We start from the raw sequence: 20768 nt of genomic DNA on the forward strand, positions 1-20768 counted from the left end.
CCTGCATGTTTTTTTTTTTTTTTTTTTTTTTGAATTTGATAAATGTTCTTAGCTAATACGAGTACATTGAATCTGAATATGAATTTGGTTTGAGCCCATCACGTCAAGATTTTTCACAAAATAAAAAAAAACCTTATGAGATATTTTGTACTAAAGCAAAAAAGCATTTTATTAATATTTTCCAAATTGCATTGAGATTATTTCTTTAAAATGTTCTACCGCCAAAAAAAAAAAAAAAAAAAATGTCGGCCACCAACAAAACCAAATATCCACCGCCAAAAAAGAAGAAAGAAAATAAACACGCGACTAAGGATAGTTTACATGACAAAACAAGTTGGATCTTATTCAAAATAACGATTGTCTAACGTAGATAAAACTGCATTTTTTTTTTTCTTTGAACAACTCAATTTTGTAAGAATTTTCTATTAAATATTGATTCAATAAATATTCTCTCAGTATTTTTGCAGTTTCTATGAAAAATGTCTGACACACTTTTCTTGAAAACCTGACGTGCTGGAAAAAAATTAAGCTCAGATTCGTGATCAGCACACCCCATTTACTTCAAGGCACCTATTAAACTGGAGTAGCCCTTAGTAGGTATAAGAGCTGATTTTATTTTGGTGTCAACAGCTAAAAAGGGGGTAGCGCAATCTCCCGTTCTTTTTTTCCATTGTGAGTGCCCTATCTCAAGAAGTAATGCTACGTTCTGGTTGAAATTTGGAACATATGTGAATCCATATGTAAACAGGCTTTGGTTCAATTTTGGCGCCAATCGCGCCAAGAGGTGCTGATTTATTTTTATTATCATTATTTTTTAGCGAATAAAAATACTTTTATTAATGCAACAATAAGAAAGATAAATCGTAATAAATTGTCGTCTGCGTATTTCTCGTGATTTTAATTGTATGGAAATGATCGGAAATATTATCTCAATGATTTAAAACTTTTAACTGTTGCCATCTTATGTTTGTTAACAAATAAAACATTTGTAATTAATTCACGTTCGGATAAATCTGCAACGGTCTACCACTGACGTCACAGCTACGTTGCCTTCTGATGTCATCGGAATGGGTGGAGCTACGTTTTCTTCAGCCGGTCTGAAATAAGTGGATTTAAGTTGTTTTTCTCGTTATTTTTTTACTCATTCTTTTCCTTCTTTTTCTTATACTTTTGTAATTTTAATAATACGACAATGATGTGATACCTATTATTTCCACAGGAAGTAAGAGATGTGCACAAGGGTGCCGGCAAGGAGGGGGGGGGTTGCAAGGAGGATTTCTTATACCTCACGGCTTTTGAAAAAAAAAAAATCAAATATCAATTTTCAAAAGACATTTTTTTATATTAACCTTTTTACTAGTAATTTATAAGTAATTTAAACATAAATCACTAGGTTTTCTTTTTTATTTAGGTGTTTAAATTATTTTTAGGGGCATTCTTCATCCTTGACTTTTAAAAACTAAATTGGATTAGTTAAACATATTGAAAAATTACAAAATATCTTAAAGAACGGCAAAATACATCACGATTAGTATTATTCCATCGCTTATGTTTACCTGAATTGGCAAGAAGGTGCCCCCCCCCACCCCGTCGACTTTAAAAAATAAAATTGCAATAATTTAAAAACAAAAACTTTTTAATACTTTTAAAATATTTTTAAACATGTTTTTAATGATTATTAATACTAAATAAGAAAGAACGTAAAAATAACTGCATTTTAAGCCAAGGGCAAATACAAAACTGCAAGAAAAACTGTGATCAGAAAAATGTAACTTTTGAACTTAATAATTGAATAGAATTAAATGAATAAATAATTACTCACATAGTTTTTTAAAAATTGGAAAATCAATAAATAAATAAATAAATAAAAATTAATTTTAATTTTGACTATTTCTTTCGCAATCACGAGTTTGTGTGTGTGTGTGTATGTAGGCGTGTGCGTGTAAGCCTATCTGCAGGCATGTAGTTGTGTGCAAGCGTGTATATGTAGGTGTGTGAGCTTGTATGCAGGCGCGTGTGTGTAGACATCTGTGCGTGTGTAGGATTTGGGTGCAACCTGGAGACGGTGCCCGCTGGAGTAGCAGTATGGGGAGTAGGTGGCCAAGGTGGAGTCCCTCCAAAAATCCTCCGGTGGTGGCAAAAATAAAATCAAAGGACGGACGGACGCCCAAAACGGTCAAGTGAGAACGATAAGCAATTCGCAATTGCTGAATTAAAAAAAAATGCAAAATAAAAAAGTTAATATAATATAAATATGTTTTCGCAATCGCGGTTGTTTATTGTTTTTACTTGACAATAGTTGATTTCCTTTGATTTCATTTTTCTATGCTTATGATGCGAACTTCTCTGGTGCACGGGCCTCCATGAGCGTGTCCATCTTCTTCATAGGTGGCACCCATGTCCTCGGGCCTCCGCGAGCATGTCCCTCCTCCTTAGGTGGTAGCACGTCCATGTCCTCTGATCCACGGGCCCCCGCTAGCATGTTCCTTCCATTGGATGGTAGCGTCCGTGCACCTCGAAATCGAATTATTTATTAACGACCTTTTCGACTTCACACATCTTTTTTAAGCGAAAACAGTATCCAGCACGCAACATCCAACACATAACATCCAGTATCCAGCCCCAGGCATTCATTTGAATTTTGACGTCAAGAATTCACATTACAGCGTTGCGGTAAAATCCATTGGTAGGAAAAAAGAAGCCCATTGAGTAGGGTCCCCAGGTAAATGATACAGCTACCTTTTTGCATGTTCTTAACACCGGGCCGTATTCGCCTGATCAGTAGGGCGTTGGAGTCGCAACTGCAGCGTCGCGGGTTCGATGCAGCTGGTCGGAGATCCTCAGTGTATGCTAATGGTGACAGGTTCACGTCACGTTTAATCGGTCGTGATCACGAAGACCTCCATTTTCCATTCCAAAGTTTCCATTCCAAATCGATATCTCCGAGGGTGCTGGATCAGGGATTGTCCGGCTCCTGGTCTGGATCAAAAAACTTAACTGTTTTCAGGGTCCCATCTGACCATTGAAACCATGTGTATGCGGTAGGTACGGGAACATGGGCGCCCATATGCATAATTTTAAGGGGAGGGGGGCTCAGATATTTTCTTCGTGGTTCAGCAGGATATTTTCCCCATAGAAACCGATTTCAGTGCAGATTAGATTTAGGGAAGTGTGACATTTTCAATAAATTATTTATTGATGGCTAGAGAAGAAATGTTTTTACACTTTTGCAAAGGAAAAAGTACTAATAGCAAGGAGGTTCTAATATCTAGGGAGGGGGGAGCTTGAGCTCCCAGTTGCCCCTATATGGCGCCTTTGACGGGGGACCCTGGAGTGTAGGCTAGTGTTATTTAATATGTTGACTACGGAGGTGTTGTTATTTCTGCTACTTTAATCTGCTATTAACCTATTACCAAGTATTTGCTAGAGAAAAAAAGTTACACTTCCATTTCATTTCATTCCCCCTCCCCCGAAGATTTTAAACTTTTTCAATTCGATCCTATATTTACAAGTTTATTTATTTAAAAAACGTATTGCTAGCTTTATATCCTTGAAATAAAAATCATCCAAACTTATGGACTAACATTTGGCACTGGGGTGCTAAAATCAGACGTTCCGTTCAGCCGAACGCGGAGCCCCAGAGTTTAGTTTCCAAGCACACTTGGTACTCGTTTTATCGACCCACTGAAGAAATGAAAGGCCGAGTTGACCGTGTCCAACCTTAGCATAGAACCCGGGTCTGCGGCGTACGAAACGAGCAGGGGACTCTTATTCAAATCATCCTAGTTTATTCCATAAAATAATACAGAAAAAACGAAACTTTGTCAAAAGCGGTCATTTAAAGAAGTTAGGATGCCTGAGCACAAATGCACTAAACTTCAATAATGTATATTTTTCGTTTTAATCCATACCTCTGTTTCCTCTTATTCCTCATTAGAAATAATTTGGATTTTGTATAACAATATTGCCCCCCCCCCTGCTCTTCCATTTTCATTGTTTTTTTTTTGTCAGCCGTTTTATTTCACGGGCTATTAAAACCTATTGTTCCCCATAAACTTAGCTTTAATTTATCCCATTTAACTATTAAATTTTATTTAATAGCTAAAATAAAAATATAATGGTTGAGTAACTTGATAAACTTATTTCGACAATCGCCACCCCCTATTTTAAACTTTAATGATAATATTAACAAGAAATAACCAATGTTTTTTAATACAAATAAACATATTTTTACCGGATGTCTTTACATCCAAAAGTTCACAACTTTGAATTGAAAAAGGGGTTCCTGGAAACCCCGAAACACGTTTATTTAACAATCTATTTATTTGTGCTAATAAACGTTAGATATTTCCTGTTATTTTTCGGCTCACAGGAATTAAATTATTTCTTAACAAAAAAATTCGAACTTTTTTTCCATTCTTCTTTCGATACCGTTTTATTTTACAGAAACGTAAAACCTATTTTCCCCCATAAAATGTTTCCCTTAAACAGCTAAAATAAAACATATTTTGGTAAATAACTTGAAAAACTAATCTTGATACTTCCTCCCCCCTCCCATTTTTCGAATAAAATAATCATATCTTTTAGAACTCCAAATTTATAGCTTAAAAAAAAATAATATTTTAATTAAATATGAAGTAAAACCGTTATTGCTTTAAAAAATAAATTCCCTTTCTGTTTTATAACAAAAACAAAAAGGAAATAAAGATAAAAAAGAGAAATAAATAAAAAAAAATGGGGTCGAAAAGCGAAAAGAAAAAATTATCAAACGCGAAAATCAACTAGCAAAAGAAACGATGTGACGTCAGAAGGTTACGTAGCTCCACCTAGAGCCCCTATAGCTGGAGAGGCCGACGCATCCGCCATTTTGGAGCAAGCGTACAACGGGGGGAAAGCTACCTTTATTGGCAATCATTCGCCAAACAGGGAACGAGAGAGTCGGAGAGCGAAGGCGAACATTGGCGAAATTTTGGAAACAGTTGGCGTCGTTTCCAGGCTACCAGGCACTTCGCGGGCTATTAATTATCCATTTCGTTTTTCATTTTCTGCATCTGCTGGAAATCTGAAGAGCTGAAATCCTTTCTTATAGTATTTGCACAATTAACAGCCGAACAACCATCCTTTTGACTCAATTTAACACAAGCTAAAGAAATGTAAACATCAGCAGCAATGCTATGGCTACGAAGCACTGGATCAAGTTTGCTCCAAAATGGCGGTTGCGTCGGCTCCTCTACTATAGGGGCCTTAGCTCCACCCATTCTTGTGACGTCAGAGGTAGACCGTTGCAGATTTATCCGAACGTATTAATTCAAGCAAGACTTTTAAAATAACTTTCAATTTTCGCTCTTTGCTTTGCTTTTGCAATAATTCAGACATTGGGATGGTGGTCAAGTTTTTGCATGTGTAATTTCGTTTTTGTTGGGAATATTGCTTCCTCGTCAAGTTTAAATATGTCGAGGCGTGATACAAACGAACGTTTGGCTAGCATTTACCACTTTCTAGAAGACAAATACATGCATGGTCGCATCCAGTTTTTAGTTTCGGAGGGATCATATCCTCATATATATAATAACCAATGATCGAGTAACCCGCGTGTTTTAACAATGAAACTTGCGCCACAGCATGATAATTTGATAATATGTTTTGGTAATGTTTAACATGCTGGAAAAGATCTTACTGTGACAAGGCTGAACTCGATTCGGCAACTTAACAATTTTACTGGTAAGACTGTGTCATTTCAGGGGAATAAAGAAAAGAAAAAATGGTCAAAAATGAACGCTACCTACTGGAGTTTTGGGTTAATCCACTTTAGTTAGGGTTACAATTTTAAGTATCAAAATATCACCAAACAGGCAATGGCTTTGTTCAAATTTAGAAGCAATTTTCACCCGTCATACCTTGACGGGCGATTTTCTAGTTAGTAAATAATATTCAGGAACTTATAGAAGTAGATTCATATTGACAGAAGGAATATTAAAAAAATAAACAAATAAAAAAATAAAACATTTTAAAATACATTCATGAAAACTTTGTTATGAAACACCGAATGTATGTGTGTGGGTGTAGGGGCATTCAATTTACCGGACCCCTTCAAAAGATTTGTCTGTATCCGCCCCTGTCCCATGCTAATGAGCGTTTATTCTAAAAAAAGTTATGGATGAATGTGGCAGGTTGAGGGAAGGAAGGGGGGGAGTGCGAACTAAACCATATGAACTAAAGTATTGTTGTCCCGCCTCATCTCCAAAAACTTGCAATGTGGCTCATGAGTAAAAAAGGTTGAAAAACCCCTCTCTAAACCATATCCCGACATTCTTCTTACTTATTCAGACAAAAGCGTATGTATTTGAATTAAATAACAAATTAAAATCAAAGCATAATCATTTATTTCTCTTACCTTTTTGATGAAGGAAAGAACAACGTTTCATGCTGAGTGGTGAGGTGGGGAGAGAAAAAAAAAAATCTGTCAACGAAAGCGCCTTTCGTTCGTAAACTCTTACTCTAAACTGGCTATTTTGTTCATAAGCCCTCAAGTTCCCGCTAAAAATCATCACACCCCGAGTGAATTACTGATTAGTCCTGGAATTTACACCACTGAGTCCACCACTGAGTGATTGTACGGTACAATGATGACTGGATGGCGACAACAATTAGCACCCCCTTAACCCGCAGAGGATGACATGTTTTCGTAACCAGTCGGGGCGGTTGTTTAAACGAGTAGGAAAAAAAAAGAGAAAAACTGCTTTTGGTTGACAGCTGGAAAATGCCCGATGTAATTCTGTTGCTCAAGAGGAAAGAAAAGAAAGGTTTGAAATCCTTTTACAAAAACGAGGAGTGGAACCATTGTTGAATTTTTCAATGTCGCCCCAGTAGTTTGATTTTGCATCTTCTAGGCGACAGAATTTTTTCACTACGCGACATTGGTGTCGCGTAGTACCTATGTTAAAAAATGCTCTGGCCCACGGTTTCTCCCTTGCCTCATGCTGGGCCCAAAGTGAAGGTCGACAGACTCTTTGGAGGGGCAGTTCACCATCCCCCCCCACCCCTACGGCTACGCCCATGCTCAAAAGTGTGAGATTTTCTGGGCATTTTTTTTTTCACGTTTTCTTTAACACGTAAGAATATTTTTTTATCAAAAAAAAAAATGTTGTAAAGCTTCCTGTGGACAGTGAAAAATTTGCTCGCTGACCAGATTTGGTTAGAGATTTAGGCCGTAAATTGCAGACTCCTTCATTGATTTGATAACGTCGCGGTTATTCGGAACTCCAGCGCTCGAATACGCTACCTTGCGGCGATTTTACAAAACTGCAAGTGAAACTAAAACTTTGCCACGTTGCGTTCCACGTGTGTCTGTTGACGTAAACACAGGCAGTTTGTTCTGGAGTATTTATTAACGCAATCGGATGTGTCTTAGTTTGCTTTCAGCTACAGAAATTAATTCGTCCCTTAGTAGTATTCTCGAGCTTCTCAAAATAATGTTAGTTTTTCATTATTTCCTTAATAATTGGTGAAAGCGAAAATTCTGGATTAACAAACTTGGATAACGTTATACAAGGTAAAAAATTTTTATTGTTTTTGTATGAATTTGTAAGAAATATGGGGGGTTTTTTTAATCTTAAATTAATTAAACTTACCATATTTTACAGCAGCATTTAGTTGGAATGGACAGTATGCAAAATATTTTTCTTGAATAGATTATCGTAGAACAAAATGAATAACCGAGAAAGAATTTACTTTATTCCTTTTATTCTCAGCTGAAAGGTTTCGCCAAATTTGTTTAGGGTTATTAGTCTTAGGTATTGTGCAAGCTAAGTATCGTTTGGCGAGATTTCGCGTTTTTAGTTAAACCATTTTTTAATTTTTAATCATGAGTGGAATAAAAGTGGTATGTCATTACAGAATTCGATAAGTGAAAAGAAATAATGGTCAATCAACTGAAAAGAAAACTACCACCACTATATCCGTCAGAATTTTGTTGATGATTTGCATAACATGACACAATTAAATCGTAACCTCAGAAATTAGAAAAATCGAAACAGAAAATTTTTTAATTAACCGATTCGGGAATTCGAACTCAGCTACAAATGGAAAACAATAAGCGCTAGCCAAGCAAGGCAAAAAAGTATCATCTTCTTTCGATAACAATTTGTAATGTCATATTGAATTTTCTAGCATTAATTGTTATTCTTGTCAGGCCACAATTATTATTTAGTTTTAATCAAGAATTGATAAATATCGAATTCAACATCGTGGAAATAGCTGCTTAGAACTACGAACTACGTAGTTTGCATTAATCTTTGACGTTTAGTAATGCTTCTTGAATTCTCATTTCTTTCTACGTGGGCCAGAATATCCACAAGACTTTGAAAATTAATTTAAAAAGAATAAAGCGAAAGAATCATACGTACGAACAAAAATCACAACACTTTTAGCATTTTCTTCGTTACCATGTGCGTTTGTTTTAGTTTTTAATTCCGCCATTAGACAGTGACTTCAGTGCCCCCTATAGTTCGTTGGAGTTGCGAATTGTTCATAAGATATTTTCATGAGTTTACAACCGATAGCTCTGCAGGAATCTGCCTTGTCTTCGGTTTTTTGCACAGGCTCCTATATATATAGCAGCTCTAGAGGAGCCAATTGCACCGGTTGGCTGATTTGATGAAGTCGTGGTTTTTGTCCTGAGGGGCCTGCATATCGACCGATCCCAAGCGGTAATTCTGTAAACCAGGCTATGGCTTGGTTTCTTCAATGCTCGATAGATGGCGCCACTACTTTTTCATGATTTTTTTTTGCTTTCTTTTTAAAAATGTGTTGTGTCTTTTGAAGTGTTAACCATGGATAGCTTACCATCCGGCTTTACTTATTCAAATATTAATATTACAAACGATCAAAACGAAAATTTAACTTACAGAGTAAAAGAAATCACTGATGAAAATGCTGCAAATGTAAGTTTTATTTTTTTTTTCTTAATTTAATTGCGGATAATCCTGAAAAAAAAAGATGTTATTAAAGGGACAGAACAGCCGATTTAAATTATTGGAATTTAAGAAAAAATGTGAAAATTCATGTGCCTAAAGGTTTAACGTTGTAATTAATAATTTAATCAACGGTCTAATTGATACAACTATATCAATTAGATAACATTATATGCAGTATTCGGGGGGGGGGGGAGTACATGTATATAGTGTGAAATGTAAGTCAGAACAGCTCTTTTACAAAAGTACTCCAATAGGCTTTTCTAGTTTATTTATTTATTTATTTTTTGCAAAACACACACACACACACACATCACACACACATATATATATATATATATATATATATATATTATATATATATATATATATATATATATATATGCCAATGATTTTTAATGATTTTTTTTGGTGGTGGTGGGGGTGTGATCGCTTCCTTTTTTTGGGGGGGGGGGGGCGACACATTCACCCTTAGTTTTATTTACCCATGTTTTGTAGCATTTTTAAAGAATTAATTTTCTGTTTAGTTTGTTCTTTGAACTTGATTGTTGTTTTTTCCACCAGTACTTACATGTCTTTACTAATTGCTATGTTGGACCTTTTTTGGTTAAAGATTTTTCAGATTGTATTTGTGTTTCAATAAAATTGAATTAATTTCTCTCTTGAATGGCTTATACAGATTTAACTTAAATATGCTTGTTAATTTTATACACAGAACTGGTTACATCAACCGATTCCGATCCGTCAATATCAACTAATTCCGATCCGCCGGTCGAAATGCGATCCGAAAACTGTGGAAACGACAGTCCGTTTTGGAAAATTATAGCATTTACTTTAACTTTTTCATCGCCAGTAAAAAAATCTTTGTTCAGTAGAAATATTTTTCTAAACAATCGGGACCGAACCCCATTCGGATAATTAGAACCAGAAAATGTTCTATTTAAAAAAAATAATTGAGTGTATGTGATGTTACTTAGTTGTAAAATATTTTATTGAAAATGAAATAATAAAGTAAAATTGCAAAATTAAGGAATAATTATTTGAAAATGTGTGGGGACTGATATTACACCAAAAAAATTATAATTTAAAAATGAATAAATAGAAAAATGAAATAAAAATGAATTATAAAAAAAAAATGTAAACAAATTTTCAGAACTTATAAAAATTCTCCCCGAAATTCAAAAAGTCCCCCCCCCCCCTGGAATCTGAAGTAAAGGGGGACATTCCCCTTCTAGAAATTGAACCCTATTTCAAACTCTGTTATATATACATTTAATTGAAAGTACTTGCCTTTGTATTGTGATTGTCAATTTGGCAGTGCATCCTATAAGCTTTGAAGGAACATCCCCAGAAACTATTCTGTCTGTCATGCACACAGCGATAGCTGATTTTGTATTTATTAAATCTCCCTGATTTCGGATATGTTGTTGCAACACGCCAAGTACTTTTTGTATCTTCACTGTGTTGCTGTAACCAGTTCTGTGTATAAAATTAACAAGCATATTTAAGTTAAATCTGTATAAGCAATCAAAAGAGAAGTTAATTCAATTTTTATTAAAACACAAATACAATCTAAAAAATCTTTAACCAAAAAAAGGCCCCAACATAGCAATTAAGTAAAGAACATGTAAGTACTGGTGGAAAAAAACAACAAAACTTAAAGAACAAACTGAACAGAAAATTAATTTTAAAAAGTGTTACAAAACATGGGTAAATAAAACTAAGGGTGAATGTGTCCCCCCCCCCCAAAAGGAAGCAATCACCCCCCCCCCCACCACAAAAAAAATCATTGGCATATATATATATGTGTGTCTTTGTGTTTTTCAAAAAAATAATAAATAAATAAATAAATAAATAAAAAACTAGAAAGCCTATTGGAGTACTTTTGTAAAAGAGCTGTTCTGACTTACATTTCACACTATATACATGTACTCCCCCCCCCCCCGAATACTGCATATAATGTTATCTAATTGATATAGTTGTATCAATTAGACCGTTGATTAAATTATTAATTACAACGATAAACCTTTAGGCATATGAATTTTCACATTTTTTTTTAATTCCAATAATTTAAATCGGCTGTTCTGTCCCTTTAATAACATCTTTTTTTTTTTCGTGATTATCCGCAATTAAATTAAATCCGCAAATTTTAAAACTTACATTTGCAGCATTTTTCATCAGTGATTTCTTTACTCTGTAAGTTAAATTTTCGTTTGATCGTTTGTAATATTAATATTTGAATAGTAAAGCCGGATGATAAGCTATCCATGGTTAAAACTTCAAAAGACACAAGACATTTTTAAAAAGAAGCAAAAAAAAAAAAAATCATGAAAAAGGTAGTGGCGGCATCTATCGAGCATTGAAGAAACCAAGCCATAGCCTGGATTACAGAATTACCGCTTGGGAACGGTCAATATGCGAGGGGCCTTCCCACCACCTTCTATGATCAGTTATATAGGAGGTGGTGCCCTTATTATTCTGGGATGGTTTCATTTGCCGGTAGCTGATTTCGAATGCGCTTGGTTAATCGCGGTCGACCGGTTACTGTTACAAATATATCCATAGCAGCACAAATAATCGTATAGCGTAAAAAATCGGCAGAAAAAAATGCCAGTGGTTTTAATTTGGGAATGTCTTGCGTCCCCAAGAACCAGGAGCGAATATTATTTTGGTTACATAACGTCAAAAGAAAATCTGAAATTCAGGATTGTCTCCGAAAACTTGGCTTTGAAATGCCTCTCCTTTCCTACTCAGTTTCTAGGACAAAAATAAACTGTTAACTGCGAGTAGGAAAAATGTAAACAATCAATGTGTACGATTTTCAAGCGGTTCATTTCATAAGTGAGTAGTGAGTGACACGTTTTCTCTTTAGTTTAGAATTTCACGATAAAAATATTTTTCATCGAAATATTTAGTACTTCCAGAAGTAATTCCTCAGCTTTACCGTTCAACGTAATTTCAGTAAATGCAAATACATTCTTATTTTGATCTTTTTGTGCTCTAGTTTAGCAAATACAGTTTAAGAAATTATAGTTTCTTTTCCTGATTGACGATTTTTGTGACTTTCATTGTTGTTATTCCCATGTACCGATTTGTTTTTATTTGTGGGACTAAATGAAAACATGTGTTTACTGTGTTTATATTATTATTTTTGGTTTCGAGATTCTGTTGTGAAAGCGCATTTTTCATTTTTGTTTTTAAGCATGATATTCGCTTGATACTCATTTCTGCAATAAAATAGTTCTACTTATGCGGAAGAAAATAACCCATAATTTATTTACTTGTTTTATTTGGTGAAAGTTGCTGAATGATGTAATATTTCATATATTTTATTTTCAATCAATAAAAATTTTGGTAATCTAAAAAAATATTTTATTTGCTTGATTTTAAAATTTGGAATGTATTAATGCTGCTGTTGTATTATTTAATAGTAATTATAGAAGCAAATAATTATTAATTGTTTGTTTTATCTTTTAGTCGAAAGTGTACCTGTTGCACCTGCAAGTGAATGTGGAACAAATCCAGATCTTCTAGTTTTTTACAGGTCAAACATCATTATATCAGTTACAGGGCTCGCTGTTAAACCATCAGATGATGTTTCTCAGACAGCTACAGATGTTGTATTTTCCGTCAGCTATGAGACTGGGGATGATGTTGAATTTACCATTGACTATGGTGATGGTAGTTTTGGAGCTTTTAATGATGTTCATGACGTTCAAGCTCATAAGTTCTTTGTGCCCGGGAAATATTGGGTGCAAGTTTCTGCAAAGCCCAGGGGTGCACCTGAGGTATTCCATTTTGAAATTACTATTTTTGTTTGATTTCCTACCATAAATTTCATTAAATATCCCTTGTCATCCCAGATTTCTTTTTAAAATTTTCTATTCATTAACTTTTTTTAGATTAAATTTTTAACAGAACTTCGTAATGAGGACCAACGGGCCCCGTGCCCGAGATAAGTTCTTTTCCATTACACGAACAACTTTTCATACAATTGTAATAATAATTATTATTGAATATAGTTAGTAACTTATGTTCTTTTGTGTTTAAACTGAAAATGTCTGAGCAAAAGGTTCAGAAATGACCACCATAGTAAAATAAAAATATAAAGTATCTGCTCATGCAACTCAAAACTATCTGCAGGTATAAAAAACACAAAAAGTGGGTAGATAAATCATCTTCTAAGATGACTTTGGTTTTCAGTCATGTTTCCATAAAAATAAGTTTTGCATTAATTTTTCTGCAAACTTAGAAGGTAATCATTAATTAATGTTTAACATTGATGTTAGCTAAAAATTATCGAGCAATACACATATCTGCTGCGAATGTATCTGCACAGCAGTGAATATCCATCCACAGAGTATGTGTGTGCGTTTGTATTACCTTGGACAACAGTCTGTATTACCTCAGACAAATTATGTTGAACACATGAAAGTTTTTAATAACTTAGGAGAAAGTCTGAAAATAAATAAAATAACAAAATGAAAGATAAAGTTAAAAGAATGAATTAAGCAAATATATAAATAAAAATAAATAATTGAGCATTCTAAAATAAATTAATTAAGACCTAATGACTGAGGAAAAAGTCCTAACAGCTAGTCAGAATATTGTTTTCAAAAAGTGCAATTTAATAGGAAAAAAGAAGAATCCTATGTCATAATATGCAGACCTGTAGATTTAAAAAAATAAAAAAAATAACATAAAATTGTTTTTAAATAACATTCATTCATAGCAAAAAGCATAATGTTGAAAATAAAAGCATCATTAACTTTCATGTACACTGTTCAAAATTTTAAAATTGATTTGATAGATAGAAATTGGAAAATCTGAATTGCCTTTGAAGAAAATTGGAATTCATAATCTTGTGTACATTCAAGATTTCTCTAACAAATCATTATATTTTCAGAGTTATCGAGTACTGGCAAGTACTGAGGTGACAATTACAGACAGTATTGAAAATAAGACAGTTGTGTTTAGCTGCCCGCCCGTTGTAAAACCCACTGTTGTAGTCACATGCAATTTGACGACAATGACTGGTGGATTTGTTACCATGGAAATAGACTGGGGTGATGAATCTAAAGTTATGATGGGATTACCTGGTATGTAATTAACTCATACGCATTCTTAAACAAAATGTTGAATATTGTTGCATCTGTCATTTCTTCATATAAAAATAAATATCCATATTGATCTTACTGATTTACTTTTAAACCAGTTATACTCATTGAACTAAAGCTTTGGATCCACTTACTTGCCTTCATCTTATTTTTACTTACATCTTTAATTTCTGAAAGTACCACACTGGCATCTTGTTGGGCTCAGTGATTAGCTGTAGAGGACATGCCAGTGCTCTTTAAAATAATGGTTCTTACTTTTAAGGATCTTCATATTTACTTTTTTCTGTATCATCTTTGTTCATTAGTTTTATTTGTTGACTGTTAATTCTGACAAATAAAAGCAAGTTTATGCTTATAACCTTATGTAAAAGGTCAAAAACTATATCATTATTAAGATAAATCGAGACCAGGTTTAATTAAAGAGCATAAGCAGGCATAAAATTGTTGCCCTAATTCATAGTGCAGCTAGAATCCACCTCATGGATGTGATAAAAGTCCTTACCTGTTTATAAACTCCTACATTTGGATTGGTAATGCATATTAAACTTAAGGGGATTTCACACTCTGCCACTGCCCTGATTTAAGTTCGGAAAATGGCACTTGCAAAATGTGTGGCCACCAAAATTGAAATTTCAATTATTTCACATCAATCTAAATGTTCTTTTGTCAACTCCATCCCATAAATTAAAGCAATTTTTTAAGTTTTATTTGATTTTGCCTAACTTGATTTTTGTTTTTAAGATACCAATATTCAAGCAATTGGACCATTGATACCTCAACATGAGACACCTGATATGTCACCGAAAGAATCAGGTTATATGCTCGTCATTCCTCAGCTTGAGCCAGTCGACACCAGAGGGGAGACTTTCGGCTGTTCGTTTGTGGGTTTTGGAATCGGGAGCAATGGCTGTTATGGTACGTAGCTCGTAAGAATATAATTAATACAAAGGTTTTGTGCTCCATCTACCTCAGGGTTTCCCTGAAGCGATCGATACCAATCCCTTTGGGGTCAATGAAATTTTCAATGGGGTTTATAGGGGGTTGGTAAATTTTTAGGGGTTTGATAGGGCTCACTGAGGGTGGTCCAGTCCAAATACAAAGCAAATTTAGGTCAAATGAACTTAGTGTTTTATTGAGAAATTAGAACCATGATCCAGCTGTAATAGCTCCCATGCAGAAAAGAAATCCGAGATTGCTGTAGATTTGTTTAAAAAATGGCTCTGTTATGATTCTGTCGCAGTTTCAGTAGTCTCTGAACGAAGAGACCAACATTTTTCGGAATGAAAAAAACATTCTCAATAAGTCTCATACATTGAGAACTGCTTTACCTGTTGAATTTCCAGGCTCTTTTTTTTTTTTTTTAGTGAAGTCGGGGTTTAGTCATTTAAATAATTACTTATAAAAATCTAGAAATAAATAAAATGTAAATGATTTGGAATAAGGTGATTTGCAAATAATTTTAAGTAACTTCAAATAAATATATCTTTTATTGAAAAGTCAACATCAAGATCACCCTTTTCATTAAAGTTCATGTGTTATTTCTTAGTTAAAATTAGTTTTACTGTAAAAATAACTCTTCCTTTATGCTTCACAATTTTTCAAATAAACATTAATTGCCTAAATTTTATGATACATGGCAGGAAATTTTCCTCTTGAATTTTTTTTTTTTATCCCGATAAAATCATGCTTTCTCAAAAATCAATCACCCATATGTCATTTATGGATTTCCGATGAAATCATTGTTACTTTTCAATTCCATTTAGATGATCATATTTTAAACTGAAATTATTCTAATTGCACTTTACATTGCTTAACTGAATGAAAGCTGGCTGTAAAATTTTATTTAGCTGCCTATTAACAAAGGGGAAAAAGGATTTTATTGTTAGTAATTGTTACTTTGCGCATGTATTTGTTAAGGAATTTCAACAAGCAAACATTAACACATTGCTTAAATATTTCATGATGTGCTCACCTTAGTTTTGATATACCTATTGACTAAAAAAAAATTTTTGTTATGAGCTGTTGAACTAAGTACATTATTTTTAATATCTGTGTAATATTGGATTTCTTGTTCTTCAGGTTCTTCGAAAAAAATGCCCAGAAGGGTCAGTTTGTCCTGTCATACGGGACGTTCGCACTTGCAGCAAAGAAGAATCTTTCTGTGCTCAGTTACAGACTTGCACCAGCAACAAAATAATTAAGTGCCCACACCACAACCTTGCCAAAGTCCTAGAGTTTGAAATTGTTCATGTTGTACAAATAACAGTTGAAACTGGCCACCAGTACATTTCTTTAACAGATACACCTGAAGTTTATCCTGGTGACATAATTGCTTTCATATCAGCAATGGCTAAGGTTGCCTATCGGTGAGTTATGAAATTGATTATTTCTGTATTGTTATCTGTATGTGTATGGCATTTATGTGTGGTTGAGGGCCTCTGTAGTAAAGTTTGGCAGAATGTCAGTCTCATAATCCCAAGATGGTGGATTCAATTCCGACCTGTCTCGCCCTGGTTATAATTTTTTTCTCTGCTGTAAATTCTGTCCTACACCATGAACCTTACGTACTATATGTTTAATTGGATATGAATTCATAAACAGGTTCTTTGTGATCAAGTACACAAACTTGAAATGTAGGTTGCAAATTAATATATGTAGAAGGAAGGGTTTTTCATTAATTTCTCCCTCTTTTCAACAATCTACCTTAAATTAAATTATTTATTAGTTTAGCAGTAGAAAGATATCAAGTTAAGCAATTCATATGCAAACTTCTTTGTATTATTTCTTTAATTTAGTGAGAAAAAAAAAGTTAATTTCTGTTTTGTTCTGTCTGTAATTGTCTGTCATACAATTTTTCTCAAGTGACGGAATGTTCTATTAAGTTACTAGTTTGCCACTGCATAAATCATTTTATGCTTTTTTGAAAGTATTTTAATTTTTATCCCTAGATTTTATGCCCTTGATGTGTGACTTTTGATCCTTATGTATTTTGAATATCTTATGTTGTTTGGCTCATTTTCATAAGTATTACATGATCCCCCTAAACTGTTGACCACAGTATACGTCCTCAGTGCGTTCAAACACTTTATGCATAAAATATAAGCGATTACAGTATCTTTTCAATTCATTAGTTATTTTTGGAAGTAAATATTTGGACTACTACTTTGTTTCATTGCTTATAAAATTAATTTGTAATGTTTATCCCCAATTAAGTGCCTTATTCCTTTCCAATTTGGTACTTTTAATTGACCACCAAACAGTTTCAGAAAATCTTTCGTACCTTAAACCATAGGTTCGTTCATAGGGGGGGGGGGGGAGGTCATTCTTCAGCATACCCTCCCCCCCCCCCTTTTCCCCTTTTTTGTACCCGCCCCTACTGTCACTTGAGCCTAAAACAACAATATTAAATTTCACTCAATAATAGTTGCACTGAGTAATATTCACAATTAATCCAAACTATTTTTTTCCCGTGCTAGTCTGCATTTTGCTGTTAAATCAATGTGTAGTATTTTCTAAATTAGAAAACAAGCTTTTCGTACTGCTGGCAGTTTTTGTAAAATTCATATGCAATAAGTGTCTCTAAGATTTTAATGAATGTTCTTTTTCCCTATAGAAAACCATTTCTGAAGGAACCTACTGATTTAGGAGGAATAACATTCGATATGCAAGAAACTGTTATCCCACAAGACATTTTATCTAACACACAAAAAGTGCATTATTTTCAAGCAATAATTAATAATCCAATTGAAATGGGAGTGCAATATTTATTTAGTAAAAAAATTGGTAAGTTACTGAGTTTATTTATTGTTGAAATTAAAAAGTAATGTGTTAATAGCTATGACACAGCAAGCAAAATCAATTAAAGCATTTTTGATTGAAGGTTTTTATGATGTTTGAATGATTTGCTTTAATAAGTAAATAAAGCAAAAAGAAGATGAGAGGAATCAAGTAATTGCTGTTGATTTTTTTTTTTTTTTTTTTGAAAACATACATTTTGAATTAATAAAAGTGATTAGTTATTTTAAGGCACATATATTTTTGTTTCAGTAGATGTTAGTTTTCAAACTAGGTTGAAACCTCTTGTCAAAAAAAAAAAAAAGAAAGAAAAGAAAAAAAACAGTTAAGGATTTTTTTTTCTTTTATAAATGGTCATCAATTAATGTAATTCTAATTTACAAGTAATTAAGTAGATATAAAAATCATAATCTAAGCAAACTGTTTGCTCTTCCCCGTTTCTTAACCCCATATTCTTTGTGATTTTATTACTTACCTTCCATTTTCCTATTTCCATCAAACTAGGTTTTTATTTTTTGAACAACAAATCTTCATACTGTGTCTGTGACTTTTCTTACTTCATAATTATTTTCAATTTTTATTGTGAGACCATAAATAAACATAATTAGTTTATATTGAGAGTTCATTTCACTATTAAATTCAGATGTCATTCTTGAAATTAACGCTATTGCTTATAGCTTTGTCTTGTAATAAGAAAAGTTTGCTTCTTAATTTGTTTAAAGGATGCCTTTAGGCAACTTATCTTTGATTACTAATCTAAAGCAGCTTTTAAATTTTTATTACATGTATCTGACTATTTTATACTTGAACCCACTGTTGACATTAAAAAGAATTGCTTTTGTTTTTGAAAAATTCGTAATAAAACTCATAAAGTTTACTTTTGACTTTTTGAAATAGACATCAATATTTTCATGAAAAACAAAAGCTCCTTTACACAAAATCCTGTAAACAAACAAATAATATATTTTTTAAAGATAACTTTTATGTGTGCATAAGGATCAAAAGATTGAATATGTTAGTCTAATTAAAAGATCTGAGTTTCATCAAAAACTTTTTTAAAAATAAAATAGGTTAAATTTCACTTTGCTTGGAAAGTAATTTTCAAGATCATTTCTTATTTTGATCGATCAATGTAAATAGTGATGCCATTCATAAATAATTGGGTTGATGTTATTTGCTATTTTATTTGAAAAAGATAAGAATTTCACTTTCTCTCAATTTATGTTTGTCACTTGACAAACGCGAATGGCGTTGTTGTGACAATGGTTCGAAAATTATTCGTAATTAGTTACTCATGACTTTTTTTCCCCCAGGTATGCATGATGTTGTTATGAAGCTATCAAACAAATTTTCTACTGTGCCCATTGTTCGACAGCAAAAAGTCGATTCTCAGAGACCTCTTGCTGGATTGAAGTTAAGTGTTAATCCTCCAGATGCTTCAACTACAGAACAAGTAACCATTGAAATAAAAATAAGTGGTGGTACTTTTGTCGATGTTTTATGGGAATTTGGTGATGGGAAAACTAAGAAAGAATTTTTAGCAGGTAATGATTCTTTGTCATTTTATGAATATTTATAAAATATAATTATAAATATTTGTGAAGAAATATTATGTATTTGAATCTGGAGACTTTTAATGCATTATTATTATTTTCTTTTTCTTTTTTGCATTTTGTTTTCTTTTTTTTTCTTTGTTTTCTTTCAAAATATTTCATAACATAAAAAGATTTTCTTCAAAATTACTTAATTAAATTATTTTTTGATTTTCTTTTTCTTGAGAAATATTATTTGAAAAGTAAATATAGTACTAAACTGTCACATCTTTCAATTTTAATGAACAAACATCACTGTCGCGATAAATGCTTCAGAGATTTCATAAATGTTTTGTACTACACAATTTAATACCTTGGTTTTTACCTTTTGACCCATGGTTTTAAATCTATATTTTTAAGATAAAAGTTATATTGTAATAAACCTTCTCTATTCTTGTAAAGTTCTGATGTTTTTTGATGTGCTTTATTTTATGAATTGTGGTCAAAAATGTTTTAACTTGGTTTACTTGAAATATGTTTTTTTTCAGAGGTGAAAAAAGGCGGAAAATATGAGAAAACTTACAAGTACCCACAGCCTGGAGTTTATGTTATTCGAGTGCATGCATCTAATCCTCATGCAAATTTTTCACAAGTTCATATATTAAAAGCTCAAAGACCTGTTCTTCCTATATATGGAGTCACCACCAATACTCCTCAAATACTTCCTAGTATGTTGTATATGTTATTTCTCCTATATATGTGCATGTTGGTGTGTGAAAATGCTCAAATGTTTTTTGGTAACAATGAAATGTATTTACAACTGGCTGCATCGCCCGGGGTTGTGCGGCCTATTCAAAAATGAAATTATCTCAAGTGACGCATGTTCAACAATCAGTGTTAAATAATAATAAAAAAACACTGTTAAATATTCCAACAGAATAATGGTGAAAGTTTGAAAAATACCATTAAAATTGGTCCCTAAGAATTCCCATTCAAATTAGAAAACTGCATAAATAAAGTTGATGTTCCCCTAAAAAATCAAAATACCAAAATGAAGATAAAGATAAATGTAGACAAATGATAAATATTTGAATAAAGGCAACAGTCTCACAATAGCATCAACAGAACTTTGAATCCTCATTGAAATTAGGACAACAGCCCCCCCCCCCCAATCTCCAGTACAGTTTTGACATTAATCTCTAAAAATCCTTTATTGAGTGAGGACATCAGTCCTTAAAGATTCTTATACGAGTAAGGTCTCCCAAACTCTCCATTAGAAGAAGAAAAACATTCCTTAAAATTCGTTATATTATGAAAACGCATCTGTGTCAAAATTTCCTAGTTAAAATAAG

The 20768-nt window shown here is 33.0% G+C and overlaps 1 protein-coding gene across 1 annotated transcript in view; it reads left to right on the forward strand.

Moving 5' to 3' along the window:
• The window catches only part of LOC129227962 (uncharacterized), a 113654-nt gene that overhangs the window by 37326 nt on the left and 55560 nt on the right, over nt 1–20768 (forward strand). Inside the window, 8 exon segments of the mRNA XM_054862587.1 lie at nt 12450–12760; nt 13879–14071; nt 14831–14946; nt 14948–15004; nt 16169–16455; nt 17703–17872; nt 19198–19428; nt 19965–20144. Of these exon segments, the coding sequence (XP_054718562.1) occupies nt 12450–12760; nt 13879–14071; nt 14831–14946; nt 14948–15004; nt 16169–16455; nt 17703–17872; nt 19198–19428; nt 19965–20144 (1545 nt within the window).

This window comes from Uloborus diversus, chromosome 8 (genome assembly GCF_026930045.1).
Source record: "Uloborus diversus isolate 005 chromosome 8, Udiv.v.3.1, whole genome shotgun sequence".
In the NCBI taxonomy this organism is placed as follows: domain Eukaryota; kingdom Metazoa; phylum Arthropoda; class Arachnida; order Araneae; family Uloboridae; genus Uloborus; species Uloborus diversus.